Here is an 18289-nt window from a genome sequence, read left to right on the forward strand (position 1 = left end):
CAGTCTTACAGTAACCAACAGACAACACACACACTACTACAGTCTTACAGTCTTAAGTAACCAACAGACAACACACTGCTACAGTCTTACAGTAAGTCTTACAGTAACAACAGACAACACACTGCTACAGTCTTACAGTAACCAACAGACAACACACTTACAGTCTTACAGTAACCAACAGACAACACACTGCTACTCTTACAGTCTTACAGTAACTTACAACAGACAACACACTGCTACAGTGATGACACCAGACAACACACTGCTACAGTCTTACAGTAACCAACAGACAACACACTGCTACAGTCTTACAGTAACTTACAGTAACAACACACTGCTACAGTCTTACAGTAACCAACAGACTTGAACACACTGACACACACTGACAACACACAACACACTACAGTCTTACAGTAACCAACAGACTTGATGACACCAGACAACACACTGCTACAGTCTTACAGTAACCAACAGACTTGATGACACCAGACAGTCTTACAGTAACACTGCTACAGTCTTACAGTAACCAACAGACAACACACTGCTACAGTCTTACAGTAACCAACAGACAACACACTGCTACAGTCTTACAGTAACCAACAGACTTGATGACACCAGACAACACACTGCTACAGTCTTACAGTAACCAACAGACTTGATGACACCAGACAACACACTGCTACAGTCTTACAGTAACCAACAGACTTGATGACACCAGACAACACACTGCTACAGTCTTACAGTAACCAACAGACAACACACTACTACAGTCTTACAGTAACCAACAGACTTGATGATACCAGACAACACACTGCTACAGTCTTACAGTAACCAACAGACAACACACTGCTACAGTCTTACAGTAACCAACAGACTTGATGACACCAGACCACATGGTTTGATGACAATGTGTGTGTGTGTGTGTGTGCATGCCAGTGTGTGTGTGTGTGTGTGTGTGTGTGTGTGTGTGTGCATGCCAGTGTGTGTGTGTGTGTGTGTGTGTGTGACTGCAGCCAGATGCTTTATTGTACAGTGAACACATAAACAAAACAGTTCCATGTGGGTGTGTGTGTGTTTTTGCAGCTAGATTCTGTCCTGGGGATTGCGGGACATTTTGGCGAAAGCTTTTCTTGAAATACACAGATGTTTGAGGTAAAATAGGTACCACCTGTATTGTCCTTTTCAGTTCACACCCAACAAACCAAGACCTCTGGCCACAGCAGACAGCAGACAGACACACCAAGGCTACTATGGGAATGAGCATGGATAGGATGGATGTAATGGGGATGGGAAGCACACAGGGGAAGGAGGGAGAAGGGGAGGGAGGGTGAAGGGGAGGGAGGGTGTGAGATGAGGAGGACTAGGCAAGTTTGTGCTTTGTGGATGAAAGACGTATCCAGACTGCTCTGTTACCCAATATTTCCATGCGAATATTTCACTCTTTAAAGCAACAAGATCTCACTTTTTGACCAATTTGATTTCAGATTCAAACGTTTATCCACGTTTCTCAAAACGTCAAATTTCCAGGTTGGTCCAAACGTTACATTTCTAATTTGTTTTTGACACGGTTGATGGGTAGAGCCTCCTGGCAAGGCGCCTTGCGTCTGGTTAAATGTAGGCATTCATTTTGAATGGTTAAGTGTCTAGCAATGGGATTGAACATGTGACCCTCTCTAACCCATCCCCAACACCCAAGCCTACTTATTGGTAACGGTGCTCACCTTGGCCCTAGTGGCAGGTTTTGAAGGCATCTCCCAAAGTTCTTGGGACATGGATGGACGTTCAATTTCAAAGTGACCTGGCTGTTTATAATTTTACAACAAAGAAGTTACCACAAACATCGAATACTGTTTTCTCCCCTCTGACATCATTGCGATAAAAGAGGGCAAAATGTACTGGAATTTTTGCTGCACTCCTCAGCTCGACAACAAAATCAATAACAATGGACAATGGGGCTGTTTCCCCCTACTGTGGATTTCATCTTTCAGTTAGCATTAGCATATCTCAATGCTAATATTTTATTATTTAAGTTAGCATTAGCATATCTCCATGCTAATATTTTATTATTTAAGTTAGCATTAGCATATCTCCATGCTAATATTTTATTATTTAAGTTAGCATTAGCATGTGTCACACTGTTATCACCACCCTGTTAATAAGAGTGTAAGGAAACTAGTTTTAAAGTGATACATCACTCCAAAATGTTTCTAAGACATATCACTTTACCAGTAGTAGTCTTAACAAACAGGGGCTTGACACACACACACACACACACACACACACACACACACACACACACACACACACACACACACACACACACACACACACACACACACACACACACACACACACACACACACACACACACACACACACACACACACACACACACACACACACACACACACACACACACACACACACAGACACACACACACACACACACACACACACACACACACACACACACACACACACACACACACACACACACACACACACACACACACACACACACACACACACACACACACACACACACACACACACACACACACACACACACACACACACACACACATACTTTAACGCACAAATACATTTTTTTAAATGTATTATTATTTTTCTAGTTGTATTGTTTGTATATGGTTGTATTGTAAATGTGTGTGTCTGTCCTTGTCTATCCGTGTATCAGTGTTTTGTTACTTGTCATGTTTACTGTTTTTGTGGACCCCAGGAAGAACAGCTGCTAATGGGGATCCAAATAGACAAAAATAAACAAACACAGGTCAGAGTGGATAGTCAGAGCGAGGAAAAGGAGGAGGAGGACGGAGGGGAAAGAGTGGAGGGATGAGGAGGAGGAATGGAGGGTTTATGATGATGATGGGGATGAAGGTGCTCACTTGGTTGTCGTCTGAGAGGCGGGGCATGGAGATGGTCCGACCATGCCTGTCCATTCGCATTGGGTGACAGGGCTCAGTTTCCGAGTACCCGTCCCGCCCCATCTTTCTCATCTCTAGCGTCTGCAAGAAAGAGACCAGAGGGTGTGTGACCACTGCCGACTAGGGGCAGGAGTCTCAGAGCCAGGGGTCTTTTGATAGTAAGGGTGAGTGTATCGTAAGTGATTCTATAATTGTTTATAATTCTATGCTTTTGAACTATTCTATAGTTAGTTGTGTAGTTCTTATTCAATAGGTATATTGTCTTGTCTCCACTGGCCAACTTGGCTGTGAAGTAGCTATAAAATAAGGAAGCCTCTCTATTGTCTGTTGAGCTGGTCCTTCAACGGGCTGCAGGGAGCAGTATGTAGACATTTCTTCCCACAGAACCATAGATACTGTAGCAGCGTTCATGTACAGTGAATTCGAAAAGTATTCGGACCCCTTAACTTTTTACATTTTTATTTTATTTTAAATTTTACCCCCCTTTTCTCCCCAATTTCGTGGGATCCAATTGTTAGTAGTTACTATCTTGTTTCATCGCTACAACTCCCGTACGGGCTCGGGAGAGACGAAGGTTGAAAGTCATGCGTCCTCCGATACACAACCCAATCAAGCCGCACTGCTTCTTAACACAGCGTGCATCCAACCCGGAAGCCAGCCGCACCAATGTGTCGGAGGCATCTGGCGACCTGGTTAGTGCGGCCCGCCACAGGACTCGCTAGTGGGCGATGAGACAAGGATATCCCTACCGACCAAACCCTCCCTAACCCGGACGACGCTAGGCCAATTGTGCGTCGCCCCATGGACCTCCCGGTCGCGGCCGGCATCGACCGGGAGGCACTGCAGCACCGGAGGCGCAGTGTATCCACACCAATCGACACACAATACCCCATAATTACAAAGCAAAAACAGGTTTCTATCAATTTTAAGCAAATGTATTAAAAACAAACAAAAAAACAAACAGAAATACCTCATTTACATAAGTATTTAGACCCTTTGCTATGAGACTCTAAATTGAGCTCAGGTGCATCCTGTTTCAATTGATCATCCTTGAGATGTTTCTACAACTTGATTGGAGTCCACCTGTGGTAAATTCAATTGATTGGAAATGTTTTGGAAAGGCACACACCTGTCTATATAAGGTCCCACAGTTCACAGTGCATGTCAGAACAAAATCCAAGCCATGAGGTCAAAGGAATTATCTGTAGAGCTCCGAGACAGAATGTGTCGAGGCACAGATCTGGGGAAGGGTATCAAAACATTTCTGCAGCTTTGAAGGTCCCCAAGAACACAGTGGCCTCCATCAGTCATAAATGGAAGAAGTTTGAAACCACCAAGACTCTTCCTAGAGCTGGCCACACGGACAAACGGAGCAATCGGGCAGAAGAGCCTTGGTCAGGGAGATGACCAAGAACCCCATGTTCACTCTGACAGAGCTCCAGAGTTCCTCTGTGGAGATGGGAGAACTTTTCAGAAGGACAACCATCTCTGCAGCACACCACCAATCAGGCCTTTATGGTAGAGTGACCAGACGGAAGCCAATCCTCAGTAAAAGGCACATTACAGCCTGCTTGGAGTTTGCCAAAAGATATCTAAAGACTCTCAGACCATGAGAAACAAGATCTGGTCTGATGAAACCAAGATTGAACTTTTTGGCATGAATGCCAAGCGTCACATCTAGAGGAAACCTGGCACCATCCCTACGGTGAAGCATTGTGGTGGCAGCATCATGCTGTGGGGAGGTTTTCCAGCGGCAGGGACTGGGAGACTAGTCAGGATCGAGGGAAAGAAGAACGGAGCAAAGTACAGAGAGACCCTTGATGAAAACCTGCTCCACAGTGCTCAGAACCTCAGACTGGGGGAAGGTTCACCTTCCAACAGGACAACGACCCTAAGCACACAGCAAGTCAACGCAGGTGTGGCTTCTAGACTAGTCTCTGAATGTCTCTGAGTAGCCCGGCCAGGTCCTGGAATTGAACCCGATCAAACATCTCTGGAGAGACCTAAAAATAGCTGTGCAGCGAAGCTCCCCATCCAACCTGACAGAGCTTGAGAGGATCTGCAGAGAAGAATGGGAGAAACTCCCCAAATACAGGTGTGCCAAGCTTGTAGCATCATACCCAAGAAGACTCAAGGCTGTAATCACTGCCACAGGTGCTTCAACAAAGTACTGAGTAAAGGAAATACGTATGTGATATTTCCGGGTGTTATTTATTTATACATTTGTCATTATTGGATATTGTGTGTAGATCAATGAAGGGGGAAAAAACTATTTGATCCATTTTAGAATAAGGCTGTAACGTAACAAAATGTGTAAAAAAGTCAAGAGGTCTGAATACTTTCCTGAATACTGTCTCTCTATGTTTTTACACACAACACACAAAACATGCATATCTATGGTTCTTCACTAATTTGACTGAGAGAGATGAGACCAGGGTGGGCTTGGCACAGTCCAACAGGGAGAGAGAGTGGGGGGAGCCCATCTACCACCCACCTGTAGGATCAAAAAGACTTGGTTTGAGCCAGGGGGCAGTGAGGATGGGCCAAGAGATGGCATGAGAGTGTTGGAGAGAGACGCGAGAGAGTGTGTCAGTAAGGGGTGGGAGGTTGAACATAGAGGACAGAACGAGAGTGTGTCAGTAAGGGGTGGGAGGTTGAACATAGGGGACAGAACGTGAGTGTGTCAGTAAAGGGTGGGAGGTTGAACATAGAGGACAGAACGAGAGTGTTTCAGTAAGGGGTGGGAGGTTGAACATAGGGGACAGAACGAGAGTGTTTCAGTAAGGGGTGGGAGGTTGAACATAGAGGACAGAACGAGAGTGTTTCAGTAAGGGGTGGGAGGTTGAACATAGAGGACAGAACGAGAGTGTTTCAGTAAGGGGTGGGAGGTTGAACATAGAGGACAGAACGAGAGTGTGTCAGTAAGGGGTGGGAGGTTGAACATAGAGGACAGAACGAGAGTGTTTCAGTAAGGGGTGGGAGGTTGAACATAGGGGACAGAACGAGAGTGTTTCAGTAAGGGGTGGGAGGTTGAACATAGAGGACAGAACGAGAGTGTGTCAGTAAGGGGTGGGAGTTTGAACATAGAGGACAGAACGAGAGTGTGTCAGTAAGGGGTGGGAGGTTGAACATAGAGGACAGAACGAGAGTGTGTCAGTAAGGGGTGGGAGGTTGAACATAGAGGACAGAACGAGAGTGTTTCAGTAAGGGGTGGGAGGTTGAACATAGGGGACAGAACGAGAGTGTTTCAGTAAGGGGTGGGAGGTTGAACATAGGGGACAGAACGAGAGTGTTTCAGTAAGGGGTGGGAGGTTGAACATAGGGGACAGAACGAGAGTGTGTCAGTAAGGGGTGGGAGGTTGAACATAGGGGACAGAACGAGAGTGTGTCAGTAAGGGGTGGGAGGTTGAACATAGAGGACAGAACGAGAGTGTGTCAGTAAGGGGTGGGAGGTTGAACATAGGGGACAGAACGAGAGTGTTTCAGTAAGGGGTGGGAGGTTGAACATAGGGGACAGAACGAGAGTGTTTCAGTAAGGGGTGGGAGGTTGAACATAGGGGACAGAACGAGAGTGTGTCAGTAAGGGGTGGGAGGTTGAACATAGAGGACAGAACGAGAGTGTGTCAGTAAGGGGTGGGAGGTTGAACATAGAGGACAGAACGAGAGTGTGTCAGTAAGGGGTGGGAGGTTGAACATAGAGGACAGAATGAGAGTGTGTCAGTAAGGGGTGGGAGGTTGAACATAGAGGACAGAACGAGAGTGTTTCAGTAAGGGGTGGGAGGTTGAACATAGGGGACAGAACGAGAGTGTTTCAGTAAGGGGTGGGAGGTTGAACATAGGGGACAGAACGAGAGTGTTTCAGTAAGGGGTGGGAGGTTGAACATAGGGGACAGAACGAGAGTGTGTCAGTAAGGGGTGGAGGTTGAACATAGGGGACAGAACGAGAGTGTGTCAGTAAGGGGTGGAGGTTGAACATAGAGGACAGAACGAGAGTGTTTCAGTAAGGGGTGGGAGGTTGAACATAGGGGACAGAACGAGAGTGTTTCAGTAAGGGGTGGGAGGTTGAACATAGGGGACAGAACGAGAGTGTGTCAGTAAGGGGTGGGAGGTTGAACATAGAGGACAGAACGAGAGTGTTTCAGTAAGGGGTGGGAGGTTGAACACAGTTACTTCACTGAGTGAAACGTAGAAAGAGGGAGAGAGAGATAGATTGAAGAGGAGGACCTTGAGTGGGGGGACACAAACAGTCCAGAAGTTGACTCAGAGCAGCACAGCTGAGAGGGGTGGAATATTGTCCATGTCTTGACCAATCAAGCCCTTCTCAGTGAATCACCAGGATAAATATAGGTTGAGTAGCAGTATCAACAGTCTGTCATTTCCTTCTACCAGTTAGGAATAAGGATGTAATATATACCAAGGGAATGACATTCTCCAGAAAAGGATAATGTTGTCAACAATTTACCGGAATATAAGCTTTACAGATCTTTAAAACACTAAGTTTTAAATGACTAAGTTGTCATTTAGTGTAGAGTATATGACATCATCATGTTTACTCCTATAGGACACAATGGAACAACTGTTGGCCTATACACTAACAGCCACTGTATTGTCCCAAAACCTCAATAGAATCACAGTCGGGCGCCAGTTTGTGCAGTTACTGCATTACCACGGTGACCTGCGTGTGTTTGTTATATGTTTGTGCTGCGTTACCTGGGAGTTGTGTCTGTTGTCATGGAGATGGTCGGGGTAGGGTCTCTCTGGGCTCCAGTTGCCCGTCTTGTTAAACATCTCCTGAGCTTTAGCTGTTACCCACGACTGGCTCTCTGTCATCCCACCCTCTGGAGGTCTGGTACACACACACACACAAGCACACACACACGCGCATACACACACACACACACACGACACACACACGCGCATACACACACACACAAGCACTCACACACACACACACACACGCGCATACACACACACACACAAGCACTCACACACACACACACACGCGCGCATACACACACACACAAGCACTCGCAGACACACACACACACGCGCATACACACACACACAAGCACTCGCACACACACACACTCGCACACAGTCGCACACACACACAGTCGCACACACACACTCGCACACACACACTCGCACACACACACACACACACACACACACACACACACACACACACACACACACACACACACACACACACGAATGCAGACACGGAGGAGGATGTTAGTGGCTTATATACTGTATACGCACAAACGCAAACCCAGATATGTATGCACACACTCATGAACACACACACACACGTCAAATACACATACCTACTCAGTCACACGCCTATGCAAACATGCATAGGTATACATGCATATGTATGTTTGTGAATACATACAGTCACACACACACAGACTAAAACACACACTCAAATAAAACCACACTGTCTTCAATAATTACAAATACAATACAAACACACAGACACAAGTCTGACGGCACCAGAGAAATAAGGACACAGAGACACACAGAGAAGGAGACAGAGAGACACACAGAGAAGGAAGACAGACACACAGAGAAGGTAGAAAGAGAGACACACAGAGAAGGTAGACAGAGACACACAGAGAAGGAAGACAGAGACACACAGAGAAGGAAGACAGAGACACACAGAGAAGGAAGACAGAGACACACAGAGAAGGAAGACAGAGACACACAGAGAAGGAGACAGAGAGACACACAGAGAAGGTAGACAGAGAGACACACAGAGAAGGTAGACAGAGAGACACACAGAGAAGGTAGACAGAGAGACACACAGAGAAGGTAGACAGAGAGACACACAGAGAAGGAAGACAGAGACACACAGAGAAGGAAGACAGAGAGACACACAGAGAAGGTAGACAGAGAGACACACAGAGAAGGTAGACAGAGAGACACACAGAGAAGGTAGACAGAGAGACACACAGAGAAGGAAGACAGAGAGACAGAGACACACAAAGAAGGAGACAGAAGACAGAGAGACACACAGAGAAGGAAGACAGAGAGACAGAGACACACAGAGAAGGAGACAGAGAGACAGAGACACACAGAGAAGGAGACAGAAGACAGAGAGACACACAGAGAAGGAAGACAGAGAGACACACAAAGAAGGAGACAGAAGACAGAGAGACACGCAAAGGAGACAGAAGACAGAGAGACACACAGAGAAGGAAGACAGAGAGACAGAGACACACAGCGAAGGAGACAGAAGACAGAGAGACACACAGAGAAGGAGACAGAAGACAGAGAGACACACAGAGAAGGAAGACAGAGAGACAGAGACACACAGAGAAGGAGACAGAAGACAGAGAGACACACAGAGAAGGAAGACAGAGAGACAGAGACACACAGCGAAGGAGACAGAAGACAGAGAGACACACAGAGAAGGAAGACAGAGAGACAGAGACACACAGAGAAGGAGACAGAAGACAGAGAGACACACAGAGAAGGAGACAGAAGACAGAGACACACAGAGAAGGAGACAGAAGACAGAGAGACACAGAGAATGAGACAGAGAGACAGAGACACACAGAGAAGGAGACAGAGACACAGAGACACAGAGAATGAGACAGAGAGACAGAGACACACAGAGAAGGAGACAGAAGACAGAGACACACAGAGAAGGAGACAGAAGACAGAGAGACACAGAGAATGAGACAGAGAGACAGAGACACACAGAGAAGGAGACAGAGACACAGAGACACAGAGAATGAGACAGAGAGACAGAGACACAGAGAATGAGACACAGAGACACACAGAGAAGGAGACAGAAGACAGAGACACACAGAGAAGGAGACAGAAGACAGAGAGACACAGAGACACACAGAGAAGGAGACAGAAGACAGAGAGACACAGAGAATGAGACAGAGAGACAGAGACACACAGAGAAGGAGACAGAAGACAGAGAGACACAGAGAATGAGACAGAAGACAGAGAGACACAGAGAATGAGACAGAAGACAGAGAGACACAGAGAATGAGACAGAAGACAGAGAGACACAGAGAATGAGACAGAGAGACAGAGACACACAGAGAAGGAGACAGAAGACAGAGAGACACAGAGAATGAGACAGAAGACAGAGAGACAGAGACACACAGAGAAGGAGACAGAGAGACAGAGACACACAGAGAAGGAGACAGAGAGAGTCATTGGGGAACGCAGCAGCTAAAAAGCCCAAACCGTGTAGAAGCAGAAGAAACAAAGTGTTTGTATGTGCAGGTTGTATGCTTGTAATAATATTTTTTTTGTCCTGTTAGATATAAGTGTTTTTGTTTGTTACATATCCCAACTCCCCCTGAGACACCCGCAGGGAGTTGGGTCACAGCCAGGGTCTCCATATCCCAACTCCCCCTGAGACACCCGCAGGGAGTGGGGTCACAGCCAGGGTCTCCATATCCCAACTCCCCCTGAGACACCCACAGGGAGTGGGGTCACAGCCAGGGTCTCCATATCCCAACTCCCCCTGAGACACCCGCAGGGAGTGGGGTCACAGCCAGGGTCTCCATATCCCAACTCCCCCTGAGACACCCGCAGGGAGTGGGGTCACAGCCAGGGTCTCCATATCCCAACTCCCCCTGAGACACCCGCAGGGAGTGGGGTCACGGCCAGGGTCGTCATTGTACAGCGCCCCTAGAGGAATTAGGGGTAAGTGCCTTGCTCAAGTCACACTTTCTTCTCTCACCTTGTCGGCTCCAGTATCCGAACCAGCAGTCTTTTGGTTGCTGACCCAGTGCTCTAACCTCGAGGCTACCTGCCTCCATACTCCATATACATATTCTACTGTATGTATGTGTGTGTGTGTGTATCTACAGTATGCATACTGTGAGTGTTGGCATGCTTATGTATGTATGTATTTGTGTGTGTATATGTACATATCATGTACGCATATGTATAACCCATCACTACTAATCACATGCTGTTGGGGTCGTGCTGGGTGTGTCTGCATGTGTGTGTGTGACAGAGAAAGAGAGAAAGAGAGTGTACGGTTCTACTCACATGCTGTTGGGGTCGTGCTGGGTGTGTCTGCATGTGTGTGTGTGACAGAGAAAGAGAGAAAGAGAGTGTACGGTTCTACTCACATGCTGTTGGGGTCGTGCTGGGTGTGTCTGCATGTGTGTGTGTGACAGAGAAAGAGAGTGTACGGTTCTAATCACATGCTGTTGGGGTCGTGCTGGGTGTGTCTGCATGTGTGTGTGTGACAGAGAAAGAGAGAAAGAGAGTGTACGGTTCTAATCACATGCTGTTGGGGTCGTGCTGGGTGTGTCTGCATGTGTGTGTGTGACAGAGAAAGAGAGAAAGAGAGTGTACGGTTCTACTCAGATGCTGTTGGGGTCGTGTTGGGTGTGTCTGCATGTGTGTGTGTGACAGAGAAAGAGAGAAAGAGAGTGTACGGTTCTACTCACATGCTGTTAGGGTAGTGTTGGGTGTGTCTGCATGTGTGTGTGTGACAGAGAAAGAGAGAAAGAGAGTGTACGGTTCTACTCACATGCTGTTGGGGTCGTGCTGGGTGTGTCTGCATGTGTGTGTGTGACAGAGAAAGGGAGTGTACGGTTCTACTCACATGCTGTTGGGGTCGTGCTGTGTGGCGGGGAGGCCGTTGACCCCAGGCATCCCTCCTCCCGTCCCGTCGGGGCCTCCCCCTCCTCCCCCTTCTCCTCCCCCGGGGGAGGGCGGCTCCATGCGCTGAAACATTAACGGTGTTCGGTTCTGTGTGAGATACAACATGGCCTCGGGCTGGCATCAGACACACTCAGGCAGGGACACACACACACACACACAGAGGAAAGGAGAGGATGCACCGCAGCATGCTCCCACCAGGTGGCACAATTGGGCAAATTAATGGCTTAGAGGTTAGAAGTTGCCTAGAGTGGGATATTGAAGCTCTGGAGAAGGGCGGAGGGGCAGGCTTTTGTTCCAGCCCAGCACTAAGTATATATAATAGTCACCACTAAACGAGCTTCAGGTTTTCAATACTAGTCACTAACAATTTAAACTTCTTCCACCAACATAAAAATTATTCTGGACAGCTGAAGCAAGTCACACAATTTTTCTTGAAAAATGACCCTTTCTAGTTGGTTATTAATTAATTGGTGTCTTAACTGAGGACTCGCTGATTATTTGACTGAAACAAATACTTTGGCCCTCCAGAGCTAGAATTGCCCACCCCTGCTTTAACCACAGATCTAGGATCAGATTACCATAACCATCTGATAACCTTCACCATTAGGAGAATTAAGACCTGATCTGATCCTGTGTCAGTCAGTGCTTAGTAGCAACCAGAGCCATATACTTAAGCAATAAGGCCCGAGGCGGTGTGGTATATGGCCAATATACCACGGCTAAGGGCTGTGTCCAGGCACTCCGCATTGTGTCTTGCGTAAGAACAGCCCTTAGTTGTGGTATATTGGCCATATATCACAAACCCCAGAGGAGCCGTATTTCTATTATAAACTGGTTATCAAAGTAATTAGAGCAGTAAAAATAAATGTTTTGCCAAACCCGTGGTATACGGTCTGATATACCACGGCTGTCAGACAATCAGCATTCAGGGTTTGAGCCACCCAGTTTATAAATGTATACAGTATATACCAGGGTTAGGGTCAATTCCATTTAAATCGATTCATAAAGTTCCAATTCCACATTTGAAAAACATTGAAAAACATTGAAGAGAATTGGGATTTCACTGTACTTCCTGAATTGACTGCAATTGAAATGGAATTGACCCCAACCCTGATATATACACACAGTGCTTTCAGAAGGTATTCATACCTCTTGACTTTTTCCACAGTTTGTTATGTTACAGCCTGCATTTAAAATAGATTACATTGACATTTTGTGTCACTGTCCTACACACAATACCCCATAATGTCAAAGTGGAATTATGTTTTTTGAAACTTTCATAAATGAATACAAAGCTGGAATGTTTTGAATCAATAAGTATTCAACCCCTTTGGTATGGCAAACCTAAATAAGTTCAGGAGTAAAAATGTGATTAAGAAGTCACATAATAAGTTTTATGGACTCACTCTGCGTGCAATAATAGTGTTTAACATGATTTAACATGATTTGTGAATGACTATCTCATTTCTGTACACCAAACATACAATTATCTGGAAGGTCCCTCAGTCGAGCAATGAATTTCAACACAGATTCAAGCACAAAGACCAGGGAGGATTTCTAATGCCTCGCAAAGAAGGACACCTATTGGTAGATGGGTAAACATGTATCCCTTTGGGCAAGGTGAAGTTATTAATTACACTTTAGATTGTGTATCTATACACCCAGTCACTACAAAGATACAGGCATCCTTCCTAACTCAGTTGCCGGAGAGAAAGGAAACTGCTCAGGCATTTCACCACGAGGACAATGGTGACTTTAAAACAGTAACAGAAAGTATTCACACCTTGACTGTGAACCACTACAAACAGAGTTTAATGGCTGTGATGGGAGAAAACTGAGGATGGATCAACAGCATTGTAGTTACTTCACAACACAAACCTAAATGACAGAGTGAAAAGAAGGAAGCCTGTACAGAATACAACATATTCCAAAACATGCATCCTGTTTGCAATAAGGCACTAAAGTAAAACTGCAAAAAATATGGCAAAGAAATTAACTTTATATCCTGAATATAAAGTGTTATGTTTGGGGCAAATCCAACACAACACATCACTGAGTACCACTCTTCATATTTTCAAGTACGGTGGTCGCTGCATCATGTTATGGGTATGCTTGTCATAGGCAAGGAAAAGGGAGTTTTTTTAATACAAATTACCGGAATAGAGCTAAGCACAGGCAAAATCCTAGAGGAAAACCTGGTTCAGTCTGCTTTCCAACAGATATTGAGAGACAAATTCACCTTTCAGCAGGACAATAACCTAAAACACAAAGCCAAATATACACTGCAGTTGCTTACCAAGACCACGTTGAATGTTCCTGAGTGGCCTAGTTACAGTTTTTGACTTAATGCGGCTTGAAAATCTTCGGCAAGACTTGAGACTTGTCTGTCTAGCAATGATCAACAACCAACTTGACAAAGCTTAAAGCTCTTAGAGACTTACCAGAAAGACTCACAGCTGTAATCGCTGCCAAAGGTTATTCTAACATGTATTGGCTCAGGGCTGTGAATATATATATATAAAAATGTTAATACATTTGCAAACATTTCTAAAAACACGTTTTTATGTGTCATTATGGGGTAGAAAAAATATATACTTCATCAATTTAGAATTCAGGCTGTAACACAACAAACATGTGGAATAAGTCAAGGGGTTTGAATACTTTCTGAAGTGTATATGGCTCTGGAGGATAATTCTACTTCCTCCATCAAAACAGCTCCTCAGCAGTCCTTTTTGTTGTTTCGCCCATATATGGAGTGTGGCGGGAGCAGGGAGGTCTTCCATTGGCTGGTCTGTGGTGGTGTCGATGGCTACATGACTACAGATGCCGTCATGTTCATCCAAACCAAAAGCTAAAATGTTAACGGCTAAATGAATGGGTGTGAACCCAGGTTGTAGCGTGCTCGCTAACAGTGAGTCCTTCTGGGAAAATGTGTTTTAATATACTAACAAGTGAAATGGGATATGGAGGACGAGGTACAAAACTAGTGCACTATTTTCCCTAGAAAGCACATTCATGAATACCACTGAAGATTCACAGAGACGGTTTTGTTACATGAGCGTCCAATGGTTACATCAGGAACCTCAGCTCAACATCCAAACAACCAACCAGAGATGACGGAATACACAGACAGGAGCACACAGAGAGGGGAGAAGGGTTCTGGTTAGACAGGCCTGATGACAGTCAACCTAGATTGACCAATCAGGGAGGGTTTTGAGAAGTCAAGGTCCCGCCCCCCTCCTGGAAGAACAAATCGAGTCAGAGGGACGAGGGGATGGATGGACAGACAGGTAGACATGGAGAGAAAGATGGAGGGAGAAGGAGGGAATATGCAGAAGAGTGATAGAGGAGTGACATAGATAGTGAGTGATACATAACAACATGTATAGAAGGACACAGACCTGGGGCACAGAGAGACATGGTAAACCGTGGTAGAAAGACAGATTACAACAGTGAAAAGACAGGCAGTGAAACCGTGGTAGAAAAGACAATAGAAAAGACTGTATGTATATATATATATACATATATAAATAATAAACTATATAAATTGGAGAATAGATTAAGACATAATGAAAGGTAGTATAACAGTTGTAGGGAGGAGGGAAGGAGAGAAGGAAGGAAGGAGGAAAGGAAAGAAGGTGGTTAAGATTGTAAGGAGAGATGACAGGAAGGTGCAACAGATTGAAGGAGGGAATAAGGAGAGATGACAGGAAGGTGCAACAGATTGAAGGAGGGAATAAGGAGAGATGACAGGAAGGTGCAACAGATTGAAGGAGGGAATAAGGAGAGATGACAGGAAGGTGCAACAGATTGAAGGAGGGAATAAGGAGAGATGACAGGAAGGTGCAACAGATTGAAGGAGGGAATAAGGAGAGATGACAGGAAGGTGCAACAGATTGAAGGAGGGAATAAGGAGAGAAGTGCAGGAGTGATGGACATAAAGAAAGGAAGTAAGGAGGGAAAGAGTACAACTGAGAAATGAAAGCGGGAAGAAGGGAAGGAGGGATAGACAGAAAGACATAGTTTGTCATTGTGCACCACAGGCCAGCTGGTGATGTTGAGAAGGAGGAGCCTGTATGGAACTGGACAGTCAGTGCAACCAATGAGGTGACAGCATTCAGGAGGATCATACCAACTCATAGACGGGGTCTAAAATATCGTACACTCCATTCACCTAGGGCCCAATTGAGACTTGAGATAAGTAGACTTAACATCGACTTAAGTCAATAAAACATGGACATGAGTCAACGTTTGTTACTTAAGTCCATGTTAAGTCAACTTATCTCATGTCTGAAAAGCGCCCCTACTGAATACCCACAGAGCCCTAACCCCGCATCATGGACTTGGTCTTGGATAGAATAAGATGGGTGCCAATTCTGTTTCTTAAAACATCCAAGAAAACATCTAAGCAACTTTGATTTTGGGCTGAATCATTACTTTAACTTCAGCCTCTAAAGGCAGATAAAAGCCATTAGAAGCTGTGGACTGCAGCACAGGAGCAACGGGGTATGCCGGGGAATGGGGACAAGGTGTTAGAGAAACAGTGCACATCACATTAAGAGGTAGTGCATTTACACAGCATTCATAGACAACAGCAGTGCACACGTACATTGGCCATGTTGTATCATTATTATTCATATCATTTTCAAAACAAAGCAATTTGACAGTTTAAAACATCTCCCCCTTCTCCTCACCACTACACCATTTATCCCCCCATGCTTAAAAAGGGGAGGAGTTCAAAGAAGTACTTCAAGGGGCAATCTGCCACTGAGTTTTATTGTTTGAACGGCAGATTGCCCCTTTAAGTAAATATACAAGTGGTGGGTATGATGGGGGTATAGTAATGGGTAGGGGGGGTATAGTAATGGGTAGGAGGGGGGTAAAGTAATGGGTAGGAGGGGGGTATAGTAATGGTAGAGTAAAGGTAAAGAGGTAGCGAGTGGAAGAGCCAGGCCGGGCCTCAGCCTACGATAGCCATCAATCGTGCCGGAGTAGAGAGAGAGAGGTAACTGGAGTTAGCATGCTACAGGGGTAACCCAGGACCAGGCAGAAACAGCCTGGTGCCGGAGTAGAGAGAGAGAGAGAGGTAACTGGAGTTAGCATGCTACAGGGGTAACCCAGGACCAGGCAGAAACAGCCTGGTGCCGGAGTAGAGAGAGAGAGAGAGAGAGGTAACTGGAGTTAGCATGCTACAGGGGTAACCCAGGACCAGGCAGAAACAGCCTGGTGCCGGAGTAGAGAGAGAGAGAGAGGTAACTGGAGTTAGCATGCTACAGGGGTAACCCAGGACCAGGCAGAAACAGCCTGGTGCCGGAGTAGAGAGAGAGAGAGAGGTAACTGGAGTTAGCATGCTACAGGGGTAACCCAGGACCAGGCAGAAACAGCCTGGTGCCGGAGTAGAGAGAGAGAGAGAGAGAGGTAACTGGAGTTAGCATGCTACAGGGGTAACCCAGGACCAGGCAGAAACAGCCTGGTGCCGGAGTAGAGAGAGAGAGAGAGTAACTGGAGTTAGCATGCTACAGGGGTAACCCAGGACCAGGCAGAAACAGCCTGGTGCCGGAGTAGAGAGAGAGAGAGAGAGAGGTAACTGGAGTTAGCATGCTACAGGGGTAACCCAGGACCAGGCAGAAACAGCCTGGTGCCGGAGTAGAGAGAGAGAGAGAGGTAACTGGAGTTAGCATGCTACAGGGGTAACCCAGGACCAGGCAGAAACAGCCTGGTGCCGGAGTAGAGAGATAGAGAGAGAGAGAGAGAGGTAACTGGAGTTAGCATGCTACAGGGGTAACCCAGGACCAGGCAGAAACAGCCTGGTGCCGGAGTAGAGAGAGAGAGAGAGAGAGGTAACTGGAGTTAGCATGCTACAGGGGTAACCCAGGACCAGGCAGAAACAGCCTGGTGCCGGAGTAGAGAGAGAGAGAGAGGTAACTGGAGTTAGCATGCTACAGGGGTAACCCAGGACCAGGCAGAAACATCCTGGTGCCGGAGTAGAGAGAGAGAGAGAGGTAACTGGAGTTAGCATGCTACAGGGGTAACCCAGGACCAGGCAGAAACAGCCTGGTGCCGGAGTAGAGAGAGAGAGAGAGAGGTAACTGGAGTTAGCATGCTACAGGGGTAACCCAGGACCAGGCAGAAACAGCCTGGTGCCGGAGTAGAGAGAGAGAGAGAGAGGTAACTGGAGTTAGCATGCTACAGGGGTAACCCAGGACCAGGCAGAAACAGCCTGGTGCCGGAGTAGAGAGAGAGAGAGAGGTAACTGGAGTTAGCATGCTACAGGGGTAACCCAGGACCAGGCAGAAACAGCCTGGTGCCGGAGTAGAGAGAGGTAACTGGAGTTAGCATGCTACAGGGGTAACCCAGGACCAGGCAGAAACAGCCTGGTGCCGGAGTAGAGAGAGAGAGAGAGGTAACTGGAGTTAGCATGCTACAGGGGTAACCCAGGACCAGGCAGAAACAGCCTGGTGCCGGAGTAGAGAGAGAGAGAGAGAGGTAACTGGAGTTAGCATGCTACAGGGGTAACCCAGGACCAGGCAGAAACAGCCTGGTGCCGGAGTAGAGAGAGAGAGAGAGGTAACTGGAGTTAGCATGCTACAGGGGTAACCCAGGACCAGGCAGAAACAGCCTGGTGCCGGAGTAGAGAGAGAGAGAGAGAGAGAGGTAACTGGAGTTAGCATGCTACAGGGGTAACCCAGGACCAG

At 46.4% G+C, this 18289-nt stretch overlaps 1 protein-coding gene across 4 annotated transcripts in view; it reads right to left on the bottom strand.

The window, feature by feature from the left end:
* Positions 1–18289, bottom strand: part of LOC115127938 (voltage-dependent P/Q-type calcium channel subunit alpha-1A-like) — a 39989-nt gene that overhangs the window by 16586 nt on the left and 5114 nt on the right. For 2 of the 4 annotated variants that reach the window (XM_065001326.1, XM_065001325.1), the window contains exons 3-5: positions 11536–11657; positions 7656–7791; positions 2907–3026 (exon numbers count right to left, since the gene is read on the bottom strand). In XM_065001326.1, coding sequence (XP_064857398.1) covers positions 2907–3026; positions 7656–7791; positions 11536–11657 — 378 coding nt within the window. Of the gene's footprint in view, positions 1–2906; positions 3027–7655; positions 7792–11535; positions 12750–18289 lie in introns of those variants that run through there. The other 2 variants (XM_065001328.1, XM_065001327.1) reach the window with 2 other exon arrangements.

This window comes from Oncorhynchus nerka, linkage group LG15 (assembly GCF_034236695.1).
Source record: "Oncorhynchus nerka isolate Pitt River linkage group LG15, Oner_Uvic_2.0, whole genome shotgun sequence".
Classification (NCBI taxonomy): Eukaryota; Metazoa; Chordata; class Actinopteri; order Salmoniformes; family Salmonidae; genus Oncorhynchus; species Oncorhynchus nerka.